At 36.9% G+C, this 18,250-nt stretch overlaps 5 protein-coding genes across 6 annotated transcripts in view; all 5 read right to left on the reverse strand.

Moving 5' to 3' along the window:
• LOC129786927 (uncharacterized) lies at positions 1-10,414 on the reverse strand. The gene is made up of 6 exons (XM_055822184.1): positions 10,375-10,414; positions 9,980-10,042; positions 7,008-7,520; positions 1,318-6,261; positions 100-149; positions 1-21 (listed from the first exon to the last, which is right to left on the reverse strand). The coding sequence occupies exons 1-6, from the start codon at positions 10,412-10,414 to the stop codon at positions 1-3; spliced, it is 5,631 nt and encodes a 1,876-aa protein (XP_055678159.1).
• Positions 1-18,250, reverse strand: part of LOC129792487 (STAM-binding protein-like A) — a 781,560-nt gene that overhangs the window by 30,291 nt on the left and 733,019 nt on the right. The gene's annotated exons all lie outside the window — the stretch shown is intronic.
• Positions 100-18,250, reverse strand: part of LOC129791896 (uncharacterized) — a 34,359-nt gene continuing 16,208 nt past the window's right edge. The window contains exons 2-3 of one of the 2 annotated variants that reach the window (XM_055830516.1): positions 10,410-12,607; positions 100-149 (exon numbers count right to left, since the gene is read on the reverse strand). In XM_055830516.1, coding sequence (XP_055686491.1) covers positions 10,428-12,527 — 2,100 coding nt within the window. In that variant the 5' untranslated portion in view covers positions 12,528-12,607 and the 3' untranslated portion in view covers positions 100-149; positions 10,410-10,427. Of the gene's footprint in view, positions 150-10,409; positions 13,073-18,250 lie in introns of those variants that run through there. The other variant, XM_055830524.1, reaches the window with a different exon arrangement.
• Positions 10,428-12,527, reverse strand: LOC129786928 (uncharacterized). Its single transcript, XM_055822185.1, has one exon. It carries the CDS (start codon positions 12,525-12,527, stop codon positions 10,428-10,430), a length of 2,100 nt encoding a protein of 699 aa, XP_055678160.1.
• LOC129786929 (titin-like) overlaps positions 13,071-18,250 on the reverse strand; it is a 15,798-nt gene continuing 10,618 nt past the window's right edge. The window contains exons 2-3 of the mRNA XM_055822186.1: positions 14,750-15,795; positions 13,071-14,683 (exon numbers count right to left, since the gene is read on the reverse strand). Of these exons, the coding sequence (XP_055678161.1) occupies positions 13,071-14,683; positions 14,750-15,795 (2,659 nt within the window). The remainder of the gene's footprint in view (positions 14,684-14,749; positions 15,796-18,250) is intronic.

The following is an 18,250-nucleotide window of genomic DNA, read 5'->3' on the forward strand; positions in this document are numbered from 1 at the left end:
TTAGAAGTCCTTCTCGAATCTCTGAAGAAATAAAATAAGAAAAAGGAAATTAATTGAAAAATATCGAATAAAATTGAAAAAAATAATAAATAAACTTACCCTTTCTTTGTCCTTGTCCAGTTCTCGCAATTCAGGTCCAGAGGATTCACCTAAATGTGCAAATGAGAGATAAATTGTAAAATTGATTTTCTATACACGGGAAACATTAACAACGAAGAATGTCTTCCAACCTTCGCCAGAGGTTTTAACAACATTCATTAAAAAAATAATTATGCAAAACATGACAAATTAAATAACATTTAGGGAACTAAATCTAAACTAAAAGTTTATTTTTCTTCTCAAAACACTTACATCACAAAGCAAGAAATCATGCACTAAAATCAGAGAGAAACATCCTCCAAAATGGACGATGGTTGACGACAAGTTTGTTATATATGTATGTATAAAAGCTATAAAGACTTTTGGTCACTGACTAATAAAAACTGAAAATATAAAATAAATTATTCTGCGAGATATTTCATGCAACGTTTTTGAGCTCTTTTGCTGATGTTCAAACGATCTTTATAAGACAATGAAGGTTTGTTAGTTTACGGAGAATTTTTCTAAAGAAAATTCTTAGAATTGTGAGATATTTTTTTTCTTCTGTTAAGTAAAGAGTAATAAAAGATAATGAGATTTAGAAAATCCATTTTGGATTAACAAGACTCTCAAGGCAAGACAAGACTCTTAAATTCTTGTCTCTAAAGTGATTTAATATAAAACTAATAATTAAATATTATTATGCTGATCAATTTGTGGATCAATCTAACTAAAATAAACCTAAGTGAGGAATTTTTATAAAATACAAAATAAAGAGTGAAATCCTTAAGAAAATTTGCTCTTTCAAAAAAGCTGTGAAGGTTATTCTTAAGAAACAAATTCAGGATCACGAAATTTTCCATAGAAAGATCAAAAAACATTTTATAATCTTTTCGTCAAGACCAAGAAATTTTGGGGAGGATCATTTAAATATTTTCAAGATCAACAGGAAGGTAAAAATATGATTTTCCTCTCCGGAAAACTACCACATCACACACTATTTAACATCCTTTCTAAACTCCTCAATCTCTCCTTTACGAAGCCATTTTACAAAGAAAAGTATACCCAAAAAGAAAAACAACCATAAAAATGTACAAAAATTTCAAAATGATAATAAAAAATTACTAAATAAAAAAAGAAGGAAGATTTTCTGCACTGAATTATGAATTTGCTGATAGGTGTTTTGCTTCTTGGACATACTACCTTGCTGTCGTGGCGATCATTCTCTGTCCGATTGACTCTCAAATGGATCAAATGGATCGAAGACTAAGTGGTCACCCTTTTGTGCGGCATCGCGCTTTGGGACACCACTTAAGATGGTGCGATCCTCGAAGAACATTGGCGAGGGGCCCTGACTGCTGTAGTATTCCGCCACATTAGAATCCAATGTATCGATCATGGTGTTGGAGTCACAACTCGTCATACTTCCTGACATTTGGGAATCACGATCTGTTTGATAGGTGGCATTGGTTGCTGTTGAGCTTGTGTACTGATCGAGACTTTCACTGCTCGTTAGCAATAAGTCTCCTTCGAGAGGATTTAGAGAATCATTTGAGATATCTTTTGGAATTGCGCCAAAACTCTGGGGGCCTCCTGTCCTTGTAACTGATGTTGTTGTTGTCTGATGTTGCCCAGAAGAACTCATTACTGTTGTCTGTGTAACATGAGTCTCCTCCTCTATGGAATCTTCTTCATACTGCTGAGAAAATCTATTTGATCCTGCTTGCTGCTCAATTGAATCTGCACTATCACTCTTCACTGCAGTTGGAACAACCTGCTGTTCAATTGAGTCTGCATCAGATCGGGATGATTTTGCTGTAACACCCTCCCTCATTAGTTCAATGGAATCCAAACTACTTGTCATGAGATCAACTCCACTCTTGTTAATTTCCAAACTATCCAAACTCTCTCTACGTGATCCACTTGTACCTGCTTTTGGTTTAACCGCCTCCAAACTATCCGTAGATGTTTCCATGATATTTGACGGTAGACTCTCATCGTCAATCTCCTCAAGTTTGTGCTTCAAAATCTCATCAATTCCCCCACTCATCTGATGAACTTGGAAACCTGAGGTAGTTACAACTTTTGCACCTTCATTGGTTGTTTTAGTTACCGTAGTTACAGTTGTGACTGTTGTTATTTTACTTGAGCTTTCCGTGGTTTTTCCGTTATTGGATCCTTTTCCCGATTTTCCCGAGCTATCTGATTTGTTAGATTCATCTGATCTAGATAGCAAAAGAGCTGCTTCTTCTTTAGCCTTAATCTCCAACAAATGAGCTTCTAAGCAGGCATTTTCCAAGCCTTCAAACTCCTTCAAGCTTGACAATGAAATTCCATCACCTTCAGCACTTCGAGCTAGGAATCTTTTCGGGAAACTTCCATTAGACAGAGAATCCTGCGAACCTTGATGTGCTCGTCGGTTCTCAAGAGAGATAGCCTGTTCTAGGCTTTCAAATTCCTGCAAACTGCTCATAGACATTTCATCGTGTTCCTTATTGAAGCACTTCCTTCCAGCTAGAACATCGTACTCCGGTGTACTGGAGAATGAATCCTTAAAACTACTAATCCTGCTACTTCCCACCTCCAATTCTGTATCCTCTTCCTTAATATCTTCAAGTACACCTCGTTCCATCTCATACGGGTACCTCAGATTTTGAGCATTATCAGCCAGTTGCATTTCAACCCAACGTTTGCTAGCATCACTGTCCTTGTCATCCGCCTTATCCTGATCCTGTGGTGGACTTTCTTCAAAATCAAAACCAATCTGATCACGACTGTGAACTCCACTATAGATTATTGATCCAGCATTTGGATCAGCTGGTGCAGAGTGAACAATGTACTTCTCAACATCTTCATCGTGCTTCTTAACGTACTTTGTAGATTTGATTGATACACTCTTCCCTTCAATGTCCATTTCATTGGCCTCCTTGGCTACTTCTTCAATAATTACAAATTCATCAGATATATCAGGTTGTTCAAGCATTTCAAATGAATCACTTCCAGGGGAATCTCCACGAGCAGCCTCCTTTTCTAATTCTTCAAAGCTGTAAGTAGGAATGGGATCTGTAATCTTTGATTTTGACTGCCTTTCCAGTAATTCTTCATACTGTTCTTCGGTCATTTTGTACTCCTGCTGTTGAGCATATTGAATCTTCTGCTCTTCTGTTGGAGACTTTGCAATACTTTTGGGTATTTCTGGTTGTGTCTCCTTAACTGATGACGGTGGAGCATACGGCATAACCATTTCATCCTCATCATCGCTCACGTACTTATTGGGATCATCTGTTATGGTGATATCGGGAACATTAGAGTAATCTTGAAGATTCTGTGATACCTGTTTTAGTGTTTGTTGTGTTTCCATCTGCCCAAATTCCGCTTCTGCGTTAACATCCTCCTCAATTGTCTCAATAATTGATTGCGATGGTGATCGTGATCGTTTAATATCCATATCCTTTTCAAATGTTTCCGTCTTCATTTCAGCTGCTCGTTTTCCTTTTTTCGATGACAAATCCGTGGGTGTTTTGTAAGCTCTTGAATATTCAGTTTCATACCGATCATAATCAGAATCAGATCCACTTCCTCTTTGATCTTCAGTAATAAAAGTATCCTTGAGAATTTTTACTTGTGGTTCTTCCTCGTGAATTATCATCTCTTCATCGAGATCATCAAGTTCATCAGACGGTTGTTTACTTCCTGAATCGAATCCTTTAAATGAAGCAAAACTCGTGCTGTCGTTCCTCTTGTGACCCTTTCCTTGCTTCTTGCCAAAATCTGGGCTTTCATGGGAATCAGTTGTTGTACTCTTCGTATCATCCATAACAGTTGAAGTCGTCATGATAACGTCATCTGGTTTGAATGTTAAATCTGATTCTTCAAAGCTCGTAGCAATAATATCATCTGTTAATTTGTGATGTAGTTCGTAACTTCCTGTAATTGATCCACTCAGTGATGGGATATCAAAACCTTCTGGGAGATTTTCCATTACCGTTTCAACACATGAAGCACTTGATAGGCTTACAGATAGGATACTCCCATCTTCGAGGCTAGATGCGAATCTAGTATCTTCATAGCTTCCACTCCCTGTTATTTTTATCTCTTCTGTAGATGTAGCTAGTCGTGATGATTCCACTATAGCTGTCTTCAAACCATCCTTTTCAGCTACTTCCGGTGATTCTGCAGGATACATTGGTTTTAATTCAGGTTGGAATGTCATCTCATGGGATCGCTTCATACTCCCACTTGGAACTGAATCGTCACGATCATCAAATTCAAGTAAGATCGTCCCACCTTTCTCATCTAAACTCCCATATTTTCCTTCACCCTCCTCAGTTTCAGCTTCCGAAGTTTCCATTTCTAGATCCATTGTAGATGGAATAAGAGTCTCAGATGCTTCAGATACTTCAACACTTGCCATATGCCCAGAGCTTTCCGAATCGAAACTCTTCATACTCTCACGGGAACTGATTGTTGTACCAGCACTGTATTCAAGAGTACTGACTGCACTGTGGTATTCTGATGAACCAAGTCTTAAGGAATCTTGGGCAGTCTGATACTCAGATGTGAGAAGGTTCTCCACATCAGACGATGCTGGTCGACTCTCTGACTTCTCGAAGCTCTGGTAATGACTATCAGAACTGGAGTAGTTATCTGGGTCAGTTACAGACCACCTATTTGAGCTGGGACCTCTGCGTTCTTTCTGCTTCCTCTGAACCACATCAAGTTTATGTGATGAATCTTCGGCAGATGATAGCTGAGATGAAGATGCTTCTTCGGCTTTTCCGCTACTGGATTCATCGCGTTTCTGCGTTGAAGTAGAAGCTTTCTCCACAATCTTCTCACCCAATGAAATATCTCCATGAGAAGAATCTTCCTGATATGACTCATGTATTGTCTCTTCTGTGTACTTAATGTGAGGCAATACTTTAAATTCAAATTCCGATGGGCTTTGCTTTATAAGTTTTCCATCCTTTACTGTTTCAATTAATTCTTCCTGCACAGCATCCAGGGATTCTCTTACTTCAGCCAATGTTTGCTCCATAACAAGCTCATCTGTTGATTTTGCCTGAAGTCCTGATGCTGATAGAGATGAAATTGTTGTAATTGAATGAGTTGAAGTTTCAACGATTTTCGAAGCTTCTTTCAGTGACTGTGAATCAGTTACACTCTCAATGCTGGCCTGCTTCTTTGCTTCCTCGCCAGCAACAACATTAACAGCTGTAGCTTTTGCTGTGGTAACAACATCCTCCTGAACAGGGGCTGGAGTTTCAAAATCAATAATACTTTGATATGGTTTAATCGGTGAGTGAACTACTGAGACCTTTTCAACGACTTCTGGACTCTTCTGAATCTGGGCTGCTTCAACGCCTTGATCCATTTTATCAACCTTCACAGAAGCATAGCAAATTTTCTCAGATATCTCAGTTTCACTTTTCTCAACGGTTGTACGGGGTTCTCTTTCCAGCTCTGACGAAACTGTTGGAAGGGACATTTCACTGTCCACTGTAGCACTATCCTGAGTAGTGCGGTAGCCATCATTGTCATAGGCGAAATCACTTCGACGCTCAGTTTGGCTTTTTGTAATGATGTTGGTGCTGGATTCTCCGATGTAGAATTTTGCTTGTCTCGACTCAGCTTCAGAGTCATCGTCGCTTTTGATGATATTCTGATCATCTACACATTCAGTTTTATCTTCAGCTTCTTCCTTTTTGTCTGAAAAATCCATACGTTCACTTATTGGGAAACTTTCATCATCGAGACGTTCCTCTGTTGTTAAGGAATCCTCTTCTTTTCCTGCACTCTTTGACTCGGTGATGGATCTTGCACTATCAGACTCCCCATACTCAACATGTCGTTCCGATGAGATTTCTGATCTCTCCGATTTGGTGTCTTCCTTTAAACTTGGTGCTTCGGAGGATTCTTCTCCTTTTGACAGGGACGTACTCAGCTGGACGCGTGGTTTTGGAATTGGAGCAGCTCGGGCCCCTTTTGCCACTTCTTCGAGCAACTTTTCACCATCCTTGGGACTCTCCAGTGATTCCCAGAAAATCTTTTTCTCGCTGAATGTCTTTTCAGCAACATCATCCGTTGTTACAGAAGAACTCACCTCAACGGAATCTTCACCTATTATTGATTTACTTAATCTAGGCGTTGGTTTTGGAAGTGTGTCAGGGTCTCTTCTTGGCTCTAAAATGAAAGCGATGAAATGCGTGTTAGGGCTACAGTAGCTCAAAGAAAGAGGAGGTGTGTTAGAGAGAAAAAAAGTTTAGTGAGCAAGGATAGTTCGAAAAAGGCGGGAAATATGGTTTGAGGAGAGAGCCATAATTGAGAAAAATTTTCAATAAATTTTATAAAATATAAAGTAAATTAAAAGAATAAAATGGATGAACTTTTTTTGTGGAAAAAATTTCCTTTTTTTTGTTTAACATTTAAATAGTTAAGAACATAGATTTTTTTTGTAAGAAAATAAAGTGGTTTAAATAAAATGTTAAAATTAATCATAAAAATCTCCAACATAAACATGCTGTGTGTGAAAATATTTTTTTTATAGTATTATTATCCTTTTAGTTAATCACCGCAACAAATTATTTTGTAAAAAGAAAAAAATGTTAAATGTAACACCTTTAATTTATTTTTTTAATTATTAAGGAATTTCTTCAATAGAGATTAACAGATTTACGAACTACACAATTTTACAAAATATACGAAGAGAAATTGAGAGAAGACAGTGTAGGTGAATAGAATTTTATCTGAAGAAGCAAAAAGAGCTCAAAACCGCGGATTTTTCGCGCGAATTTTCCCAAATTCACGCGCATTAGTTAGTAACGGAAAAGTCTTTATGTAGTTTTTTTTTTAATGGGTAAAGCAAACTCCATCACACAACTAAAATTTTTGCTTGGTTAATATTATTTATTAAATGGAAATTCTTGTACCAACATCACCTTGATTGAGATCTTGCAAATCAGTGTCTGGTGTACTGAGGGCATGTTCAGCGGTCGTGGCGGAGACACTCTCATCCCAACTTAATTTGGAGAAGTCACTCTGCAACTGGGACACCTCATCCCGATCAATTGCCAACATTGCCTGATCAAAGTTCCTCTGGCACGCATCATCATTCATTTCCTGCTCATCGAGCTGCGATGAGAGTCTCTCGAAGCGACGTTCAATGCGCGTCGCTTTGGCATCCACAACCGCCTGATCAATACCCTCATACTGGTTATCATCATCGAACGATTTACCAGATATTGACTCAATGGTGGGCGATTTAACGAAATCAACCCCATTGGATATGTCACTGGTGATGGCAAAATGCTCACTCTCCGACTGCCCACCATCAGTTAGACACTGTGGCTGCTGTTGCGAATGGACTATGGACAAGCTTTGCTCTAACACACTATCGACTAAGTGAATTGCCTCACAACGAACTAATTTATCAAAATCATCCCCTGCAATGAAGAAAATTTTCAAGCACAAGAGTGGTTGTGGTAATCTAAACAGAGTTTTTTTTTACTTTCATCAATTTCTTCATCAAAGAACATTTTCATTTTGTGTGGTAACAGAGAGAGAGAGACAAGGAATAAAAACGGAAGGAGAAATAGACAATGAAGAAGGTGGTAAAATATATAGAAAGAAACTGCAGTGATGGTATGACTGAATTTTCCAAAAAAAACTTTCTTTAGATCAGTTTAAATTTAAAATTTCAAAGAGGTTTATTCATGGATGTATGTAAAAAAATTTCTTTCGGGGAGTAACTCGAAAACGATTAATCTTATAGAGGATCCAAAATGAATAAGATTTTGCCGAAGATACTATGTACACATTTTTCACAAAGAATATTAGCTAGAAAAAGTTCTTAAAATTTGGGAACAATGACGTCACTATCGTTATTTTGTATTTTTCAAAACAGGATTCGGTTTCTTTTTTTGGAAATCATGTAAAAGCTTTAAAATAAATTATTTATTTTGTAGATTAAATAAACATAAATGCTTCGCTTAGAAAGACAAAAAAAAAAACATTAAAAAAACGTATTTTTTTTAAATTTTATGAAAATCTTTAAAGATCATTCTCAAATAATTCAATGAAAAATAGGAAGCTTCTCTGGCTACTTTTTATTCATTTGATCCTGTACAAAATTAATCTTGTCCAGATTGTATCCCGGATGACGATTTTTTCATACATCAGTGACTAAACTCCTTGGATAAAAATTTAACAGCATTTTTACTGAATTAACTGATCCGAGTTGAAAATTTTAAGTCTATTTGTCGATTTTCAACGTCTCTCCTTTTTTTACAATAATACAAATGATTTGGTAATTTTCTCGACACATATAATCGATTGATAAACTCCTTTTAACAATTAAAAAAAATAATACAAAATACGAGAATTTTTATTTATTTCCAAAATAATTTTCTTTTTTTTTGCAAATAATGCAAACATAATTAAAAATTTTAGGCTATTTGTTTTTATTAATTCATAAACTTTTATAGAAACTTAAACCATTTAAACTAAAAACGCGAATCTATGTCTTAAATTATGATTTAGCCGTGTTTCTTTCAGTTTATTTTTCAGTCATACCACCTTGAAGCTTATTTTTTTCAACAAACATATACAATTTAGGAAAAATTTGTCACTTCACAGGAAAATCTATTGAAAATCACTAGCTTTTCAATCTAAAGCTCTTTCAAAAAAAAACGAATTTAAAAATTAAATTATCTGGCGAAAACATTTCTAACACTCTGGAATTTGTTTTATTGTTGCTGTGGAGGACATTTAGAAAACACTAAAGAACTTTTAAAATAAAAAGATCTTTTTTTTGTACACAGAAACAGTTTTTCTCTAAAAAACAATTCTCTGTTGAAGAAATGTATAACAAGTAGAGAAAAAAAGGAAAAGGAAAAATGTTGACAATGATGATGTGAGGTGCAAAACACACTTAATGAGATGATTTGGTTAAATTGTATAATAAAATTATTCTTCAATGAATTTTTTTTGGACGTTTTTGCAATATGAATTTGCAGCAAATTTTGCAAAAAATAGTTTTTTTTTGCAAGAAAGCTTCTAACCAACTAAGATGTAAAATTTACAAAATTCGCACACATTGTAAAAACCAGGAAATGAATTTTTATTTATTTCTATTCTTTTATTGCATTGTCAATTTAATAATTTTGGTTTTTGTTTAAAAGTCATTGCTGATGCCTGACCAAAAGTGCCAGAAAAAAGTGCATCAAAATTATTTAATAATTTTTGTATCTTTTGGTCAAACATTTTTTTAATTTCTTTTTTATTAAATTATTGTTTTTTTAATCTTTGAAATAATAAAAGAAAAATAAGAAAAATCGTGCACTTTTACTGTGATTTTTTTTTAAATTTTTTTTCCAAAATTAATTCTTTTGTTCTGTTTAAAATAAAAGAAAAAACTGTTTCCTATCATTGCACTTAAAAGAAAAACAAAGCAGTGTTCTTGCCGATTCCCATCAAAAACTAAATGATGTGAAATGAATTAAAATATTTTTTTTTATCTAAAATAAATATATTTTCACATTATTTTCCCGGAAATTTCTAATATTCCGGAAATATTATCACACACAGCATTGCCTGGCTTTTAGATAAAGTTATCTAAAGTTTAAAAAAAAAGTGAAAAAAAAACAAAAAAGTAAAAATAAATAAAATTAAACTTGTAAAATAGAGTGATGAGTTTAAATGATGGTATGGTGATGTGTGAAAAAATGAGCAAAAAATGAGGTTTTTAAAAAAAAATTGCAAAGACGTTTTTAGTGAAAATAATAAAAAGAAAATATTTTTTAGAAGTATAGAGAAGAGAGAGTGAGAATAAAAGTGTGAGAAAATCTTCCGGAAGGAATTTAACTTCACAAGGAAGACAGCCCAAACGATGTGCAATACAAACCTTTGAGACTATCAGAGTCAGATAGTTCTGAATCACGTTGTTCCCTTGAGTCGCCTTTCTTATCTGTAAAAGTTCAACAGGAAAGGTATTTAGCAATAGTTCTTATGCAAATTATAATGTAGTTTTGTGCATTCTGAATGGTTTATGATTGTGTTTAAAATTGGAATGTCAAGAAAATGTTTGTATTTTATGGGAATATAGCCAGCTTTCGGTATTTGAGAATCAAAATATTTTTTCTTATATCAATTTTACATATAAAACATAACGGAATTATGTATAATACTTAAGAAAATCTTTTCTCATATTTTTTTTATTATAATGTCAAAAAGTTAAAACGCTCACAAAAATCACAAATCACACACAAGCAATATATATAATGGAAAGAGCCAAATTACTGAAGAAAGCAAGCAGAATCTTTTCATGGTCAAACCTCATTTGTTGTCTTCGCTTACTCCCTTCTCGCTTCATCGTCCACGTACTCGACATCTGTGTGAGCTTCCTGGCATTCCCGATGTCCTTTGATGTTAAGTTTTTCCGTCTGTACGTCGAAGGCATTGATGCTTCTGTCGTGAATTGTAAAGGAAGAATCATCGAGTGCTTGATGAACTTCAAAGGGTGTAGCTGTTCTGGCGCGTGAGTAAGTTTCGTCGTCCTGATCAGAGGGCATCCCAACGTCTTCTGTATCCGTGTGTGAACAGCAAACACCATCAGGAACCAGAGAAACTTTCCTTATAACCGGAACATGAGCTACTTTCTTTCGTCCATCTGGCCCACCAATTGTATCCAGAACTGTGGACACAAAAGTATGTCCTGCAAGGGAACTTGCTTCCATATTTGGAATATTGCCTTCGTAGGTCAGTAAATCATCTGCAGACACGTACTCCACATCTGTTGCTCCATCATTGCTAACAATCACCGGGACGGCTATTGAGGTACGTTTTTCTTTTTTATGTTTACCCCCTTCGGTATTTTTCACCCCTTCCGTATCGCTAAGATCCAACTCTTCTATATCAGTACCACCGTCAACACACTGATTCTTTATTTCTAAGAGCTTTGGCTTGCCCCGACCACTGCAACGATGCTTGTGTTTCCGTCTACGCGACGGATGGCTTGTCTGACATAGATCTTCCGTGTCTGTTAGTGGTTCAGGAGTTTGGGAACTAATTGCCAACTTTGAGGCTGCTGTTAGCTTTTCAGCAACAAAAGTATTCCCACTCTCCAGATCAGGAGCTCGATCAATTGTATATGTTGTTTGTTCATGAAGACTACTATCTTCATCATCAGATAAGTCCTCAACATCAGTCAATCCTTTATCTATGTAACCACCAATAATGCCCAAAGTCTCTCCGCAAGATGGTTTTATTACCTGTTTCCTTACCCGATCTTCTCTTACCTCCACCAATTCACGCGTTGGAGCAGGTAAGGAAATTTCAGGTGTATCTTCAAGTTCACTCTCCACCTCATCTACATCTTCAGTATCTGTTAGAAATCCAGTATTTGATTTTAAAACTGCCGGTGGGATTAGTTGCCTTCGCTTTGTGTTCGACGCCTGATCATCGTCTTCATCGTCATCGGATGAATTGAGATTCTCAACGTCTGTAAGGCCATCTTCAGCATCATCTACCTTTAGTAGCTGTGATTGCTTTTCTTTCGCTCCTTTGTCTTTTGTGGGATCTCCAGCAAAAGTAATATCAATTTCCGGAAACATCGGAGTCTTAACGGATTCATCTTCATCTCCACTCAATTGAATTGTTACCTCTTCCCATCCATCGAGGATGAGGGGAATTTTCCTTCTTATACTTCGGCCTTGCATTTCATTGTCAGAAAACATGATGTTCTCTGTATCTGAAACAGGTGGACCATGCTGCTTTGCTCTGAAACCTTTTCGAAGATGTCGCTTCACGTGATCTGCTTCATTTAGGGATTCTTCAGATGAAGATGTACTCTCTCCGGTTGTAGTCAAATGTATCGGGGTGTGTGCAAAAGCACCTGAATCATTTTTAACTAAATCATGGGATTCAACTGTGTTAGCTTCTTCCAAAACTAATGGCTTGTCGTCTTCGTTAAAATTTTCTGATTCTTCCTCATCATCTGATGCATTCATATTCTCACAATCGGTTACGGCTCCTTTGTCATCTGCTTCCACTCCTAGGGATAGACCTAAGGTTTTAGGACGTTTTGGTTCTTTGGGTGGTGCATCAGACATATGTTGCTTGTGTCCTGCATATTTTGTTGCTTCTTCAACATATCCTTGATCGAGAAATTCTTCCAAGGATATTTCAATATCATCGGCAGATTTAGCTTCTTCAGCATCTGATCCGGAATCATTCATATCTTCTACATCAGTTAAAGCGTCACATTTTGCCTTCTTCACCCCCAGACTAATTGATTTTCTCTTGCTCGGCTTAAAATCTTCATCACCACTGTCCAAATTTTCAACATCAGTATGGATGTCGTTGATATTCAAACCCGTAGTCTCGGTTGCCTCTTCGGCAACATCGTCTGGAAAATGCTCCTCAGTGATGGATATTGTTGGTATTGCAGACATCCTATGCTAAATACCTCAGAAGCAACTCAGCAATGGCGATCATTCAATTTTTACTCAATTTTTCTCTATTTATGGATCAGCTAAACAAAATAACATTCTTGATTCATCATGTGATCCAACGCAAGATTTTTGTTTTTGTACAAAAAAGGAAAATTTTGCAGCAAAAAATAAATTGGTGCTCAATATTCGAATTTAATTGAAATTAAAAATAATAATATAAATCTTTGGCAATTGTGTAGATCAATATTGAAAAAATAAATTAAATCAAAATAAAAGGAAACTTAAATCTATGATAAAACATTTACAATTTTAGCAAGAGATGTTGCCAAATGCACGGCGAAGATGGCGTTTGGCGGAGCGTGCAAGTTATAGGTATAAATTTACTTCTTTAAGGTGTTTGTGCATTTTATTTTTCTACTCTGAAACATCCACATCGAATATTTGGCAACATCTGCTGCATGTTTTACAAATCGGTGGTATATATTGAGAAAGTTGATAAAGATAGAGAGAATGATTAAAAAAGATATAAAAGTGATAAAAAAATCATTTACCTTTGGTATCGTGGCTCTCGTAGTCGAACTTGTGCTTCATACGTGGCGGTGAGACGGCTTTGAAGGCGAGGATAGGTGAGAGACGACTCTCCTGCGTGACACCAGCCACATGAGTCACAGCGGACTCTACACTCTTCCCACCTTCCACGTGGCACCCTTCCGTGGCTACAACTGATTCTTCCTCATCTTTAATTGTACTCGTAATAAGGGTCTCACTTTTGCGCCCAATCTTATGTTCGAGCATCTGCAGGGCTCTCTTGGTGGGTTTCGGCGAAGCAGGACTGCATGAACGTTTCCACTTGCCAAACCCATCATTTTCATGATCAGACGATGAGGATGGTAGAGCAATAGAGTCCGACAAACTCGAGTCTGTCGTCTCTATGAAACTCACATCCACATCGTTGTACTTGTAGTCATTGAGCCGCCGCACGAGATCGACATTAGACGTAGATGGCTGGCGATAGATCACTTCAATGGACCGCGAGGAGTCAACCGTTCGCGTGAAAACTTCGCTCGTTATAACTTGACTTCCATTTTGAATTGTTCGGCGTAAATGATTCGGGCTTGACGGCAAGGATGCCGGGGATTTTTCGCGACTTACATACTCCCTGTGCATATACGGTACGGCCGATTGGCTACGGTACGAATCAATTTCCTGACCTATCTTCCTAGCTTCCCTACGTGCTTCCTGACTTAATAATTTATCCTTGAGTTCAGCCCTCTTGAGGGTTTTCTTTGGTTCCTGCGGTGAAGTCTTCTTCACCTTCTCACCCTTCTTCTTCCTATCCTCATCACTTGATGAGTGCAATGTTATCTTCGTAGTTGTCGAAGTAGCTTTCTTAACTCTAACCTGAGCTACATTTTCTGAATCTTTTTTCTTAATCTCCATTCTAGTCTTCTTAATGGGAATCATACTTAAATTTTTTATATCTTTATTACTCTTTATTGATGCAACTTTTGACGTTGTTGTAGTCTTAACTTGGGGTTTCTTCTTCTCCTCATTCGATGGAGGTAGAGGAGTTGTTTTCTTACTCTTAGAAATCTTCTTTTCAACGCTTACAACTACCTTCTTTTCTGAGTCATCAAATTTATTTTCTTTCTTCGCAACTGATTTTCTGTCTTCTTTAACTTCAGGAGTTTGAGACCTAAATGAGTCCACACGACTTCTAGCTTCAGTTTTCTTTATGGGAGTCCTAGGGGTCTCACTTCTACTAGTCATACGTGTAGGGGTATGTACTCTTCTTTCTGGAATTGAGATACCTTTTCCGATCTTTTGATCACGAGACAACGTAGATTGCATATAGCCATACATTCTACTGGATGTAACTGTTGTAGTTTTAGTAGTAGAGGAAGTAACAGACACATCCTCAGTTTTACGACTAACATGGATCTTTTTCGTAGTTGACTTTCCAAGATCAATCTTTTGTCCCTTGCTTGGTTTTTCTTTAATTTTATTTGAATCAACCAACGGTTTGGTCGGAGAGGGAGATTTAACATCTTTCTTCTTTACAATTGAGCTTCTCTTAATCTTTTCAGTTGGACTCTTATCCTTTTTATCAATTATGATTTTCTTCTCTATCTTTTCAATCTCCTTCTCAGGAATTTCTGATTTTTCAATCATTTCAACACTCTTAATTTTCTTGAATAATTCCTTCTTGTCATGAACGACACCTTCAATAATTGATTCAACAGCAGAAACACTCTCTGTACATTCAGTGAGATCACTCAAAGGAGACGAAGACTCAACTTTTTGAGTTTTTTCAATAATATGTCGATGAGCTTCCTCATGACCGTAGGGAGACATCTTTTCATCACTTGAGGAAGCTTTTAATTTCGGAGCATCTAAACTTGAGTCACTATCGTGCGGAAGATTGCTAACGAATTTTCTCATAGATTCATTTGAAATATCAGACGCTGCGTTATCTGAAGTAGACATGGACTTCTCGGATTCATATTTAATCTGTGTACTCAGGTGAATAGTTTTCTCTGATTCAGTCATATGACCAACAGATTTAACCGGCGTATGATCAGCAGATTCATCGTCAACCGTCCAGTCAGTTTCGAGAGATGATTCAATGCGGTCCGTAACATTTGTTATGGATGAAGACGTAACGTCAGTAAGTTGGGGTGAATCGTCTTCGAGAATTTCTTTTCCAGTTCTCAAAAATTCATCACCAAGTCCCATTGTGTCTTCGGTACGTGAACGCCTTGTTTTCCTCTCAGGACTTCGTTGTAACACCACGTCTGATCCTTCCGCAGCATCTGATGACACAGACGGTGGGAGGACACTTGAGGCCAGCGACGAAACATTCACAGCTGACAAATGAATTTTATCCAAGGGAATAAAATTAATTTCAGGATGAGGAACAAGGGAATCGGGTTCTTCACTATGTCCTGTGGTAGTTTCGTCGTCGTGTATTTCTAAGTGTTCAGTTCCTTGAAAAGACTTATATTCCACTGATGGATCAATGTCCTCAGTAAGTATTTCAGTAATTTCCAAAATCTCCACAGTATCCGCTGGTTGCTCTTCACAAACCTGAGTTGGTAGTGAAAAGGTAGACTCAAAAGGTATTTGAATAACTTCATGGAATTCTACTGGCTCTTTCAGTGGAGATTTTGAAGGACTCGGAGTCTTTATTTCTGTAATTTCCGTAACTTCTGGTAACTTCTTTTCAATTCGCAATTGAAGAGACATTTCTTCTTTTCGGTCGAAAGAGCTATAAACGTCATGTACTTCTTTACTGAAACATTCAGAAGCCTCATATCTAGTACTGACCAACTCTAAACTAGTCTTTTTAGAAGTAGATTCAAAAGAAGACAATTCTGACTTTTCAGATGAATGTTTTGTTACGTGAACTTCCTTCTCTGATTTAGTTTCTGCTCCTTGGACTTCCTTTCGTACAGGCAAACTGCTATCGATTTCAATTATTTCTCCAACGGTTGCCTTTGAAACTGTCTCAATCTTCATTGGTTCAGGGGAAGGCTTCTTCTCAAGACTCTCCAAAGGTTTAGTTTCATCTACAATCTCCTTAATTTTTTCTTCTTCAGGAGAAGTTTTCTTTTCAGGAATTTCACTTGATTTAATGTCTTCCTTGACCTCCTCAATTTTCGCTGGTTCTGGAGAAGCTTTCTTCTCAATGATTTCAACTGTTTCTTCAACAATTGCCTTTGAAACTGTCTCAATCTTCATTGGTTCAGGGGAAGGCTTCTTCTCAGGACTTTCCATAGGTTTAGTTTCATCTACAATCTCCTTAATTTTTTCTTCTTCAGGAGAAGTTTTCTTTTCAGGAATTTCACTTGATTTAATGTCTTCCTTGACCTCCTCAATTTTCGCTGGTTCTGGAGAAGCTTTCTTCTCAATGATTTCAACTGTTTCTTCAACAATTGCCTTTGAAACTGTCTCAATCTTCATTGGTTCAGGGGAAGGCTTCTTCTCAGGACTCTCCAAAGGTTTAGTTTCATCTACAATCTCCTTAATTTTTTCTTCTTCAGGAGAAGTTTTCTTTTCAGGAATTTCACTTGATTTAATGTCTTCCTTGACCTCCTCAATTTTCGCTGGTTCTGGAGAAGCTTTCTTCTCAATGATTTCAACTGTTTCTTCAACAATTGCCTTTGAAACTGTCTCAATCTTCATTGGTTCAGGGGAAGGCTTCTTCTCAGGACTCTCCAAAGGTTTAGTTTCATCTACAATCTCCTTAATTTTTTCTTCTTCAGGAGAAGTTTTCTTTTCAGGAATTTCACTTGATTTAATGTCTTCCTTGACCTCCTCAATTTTCGCTGGTTCTGGAGAAGCTTTCTTCTCAATGATTTCAACTGTTTCTTCAACAATTGCCTTTGAAACTGTCTCAATCTTCATTGGTTCAGGGGAAGGCTTCTTCTCAGGACTCTCCAAAGGTTTAGTTTCATCTACAATCTCCTTAATTTTTTCTTCTTCAGGAGAAGTTTTCTTTTCAGGAATTTCACTTGATTTAATGTCTTCCTTGACCTCCTCAATTTTCGCTGGTTCTGGAGAAGCTTTCTTCTCAATGATTTCAACTGTTTCTTCAACAATTGCCTTTGAAACTGTCTCAATCTTCATTGGTTCAGGGGAAGGCTTCTTCTCAGGACTCTCCAAAGGTTTAGTTTCATCTACAATCTCCTTAATTTTTTCTTCTTCAGGAGAAGTTTTCTTTTCAGGAATTTCACTTGATTTAATGTCTTCCTTGACCTCCTCAATTTTCGCTGGTTCTGGAGAAGCTTTCTTCTCAATGATTTCAACTGTTTCTTCAACAATTGCCTTTGAAACTGTCTCAATCTTCATTGGTTCAGGGGAAGGCTTCTTCTCAGGACTCTCCAAAGGTTTAGTTTCATCTACAATATCCTTAATTTTTTCTTCTTCAGGAGAAGTTTTCTTTTCAGGAATTTCACTTGATTTAGTGTCTTCCTTGACCTCCTCAATTTTCGCTGGTTCTGGGGAAGCTTTCTTCTCAATGATTTCAACTGTTTCTTCAACAATTGCCTTTGAAACTGTCTCAATCTTCATTGGTTCAGGGGAAGGCTTCTTCTCAGGACTCTCCAAAGGTTTAGTTTCATCTACAATCTCCTTAATTTTTTCTTTTTCAGGAGAAGTTTTCTTTTCAGGAATTTCACTTGATTTAATGTCTTCCTTGACCTCCTCAATTTTCGCTGGTTCTGGAGAAGCTTTCTTCTCAATGATTTCAACTGTTTCTTCAACAATTGCCTTTGAAACTGTCTCAATCTTCATTGGTTCAGGGGAAGGCTTCTTCTCAGGACTCTCCAAAGGTTTAGTTTCATCTACAATCTCCTTAATTTTTTCTTTTTCAGGAGAAGTTTTCTTTTCAGGAATTTCACTTGATTTAATGTCTTCCTTGACCTCCTCAATTTTCGCTGGTTCTGGAGAAGCTTTCTTCTCAATGATTTCAACTGTTTCTTCAACAATTGCCTTTGAAACTGTCTCAATCTTCATTGGTTCAGGGGAAGGCTTCTTCTCAGGACTCTCCAAAGGTTTAGTTTCATCTACAATCTCCTTAATTTTTTCTTCTTCAGGAGAAGTTTTCTTTTCAGGAATTTCACTTGATTTAGTGTCTTCCTTGACCTCCTCAATTTTCGCTGGTTCTGGAGAAGCTTTCTTCTCAATGATTTCAACTGTTTCTTCAACAATTGCCTTTGAAA

The sequence above is a fragment of the Lutzomyia longipalpis genome, chromosome 1 (genome assembly GCF_024334085.1).
Source record: "Lutzomyia longipalpis isolate SR_M1_2022 chromosome 1, ASM2433408v1".
Lineage (NCBI taxonomy): Eukaryota > Metazoa > Arthropoda > Insecta > Diptera > Psychodidae > Lutzomyia > Lutzomyia longipalpis.

What these genes read in the sequence shown, in the direction of transcription:
- LOC129786928 (XM_055822185.1), bottom strand. Translation starts at nt 12,527, where the DNA reads ATGTCTGCAATACCAACAATATCCATCACTGAGGAGCATTTTCCAGAC.
- LOC129786927 (XM_055822184.1), bottom strand. Translation starts at nt 10,414, where the DNA reads ATGAGGTTTGACCATGAAAAGATTCTGCTTGCTTTCTTCA. An exon ending in TGACTCTGATAGTCTCAAAG is followed by an intron (nt 7,521 to 9,979) that starts GTTTGTATTGCA and finishes TCTTCATTGCAG; the next exon opens with GGGATGATTTTGATAAATTA. An exon ending in TGGACAAGGACAAAGAAAGG is followed by an intron (nt 22 to 99) that starts GTAAGTTTATTT and finishes TTATTTCTTCAG; the next exon opens with AGATTCGAGAAGGACTTCTA.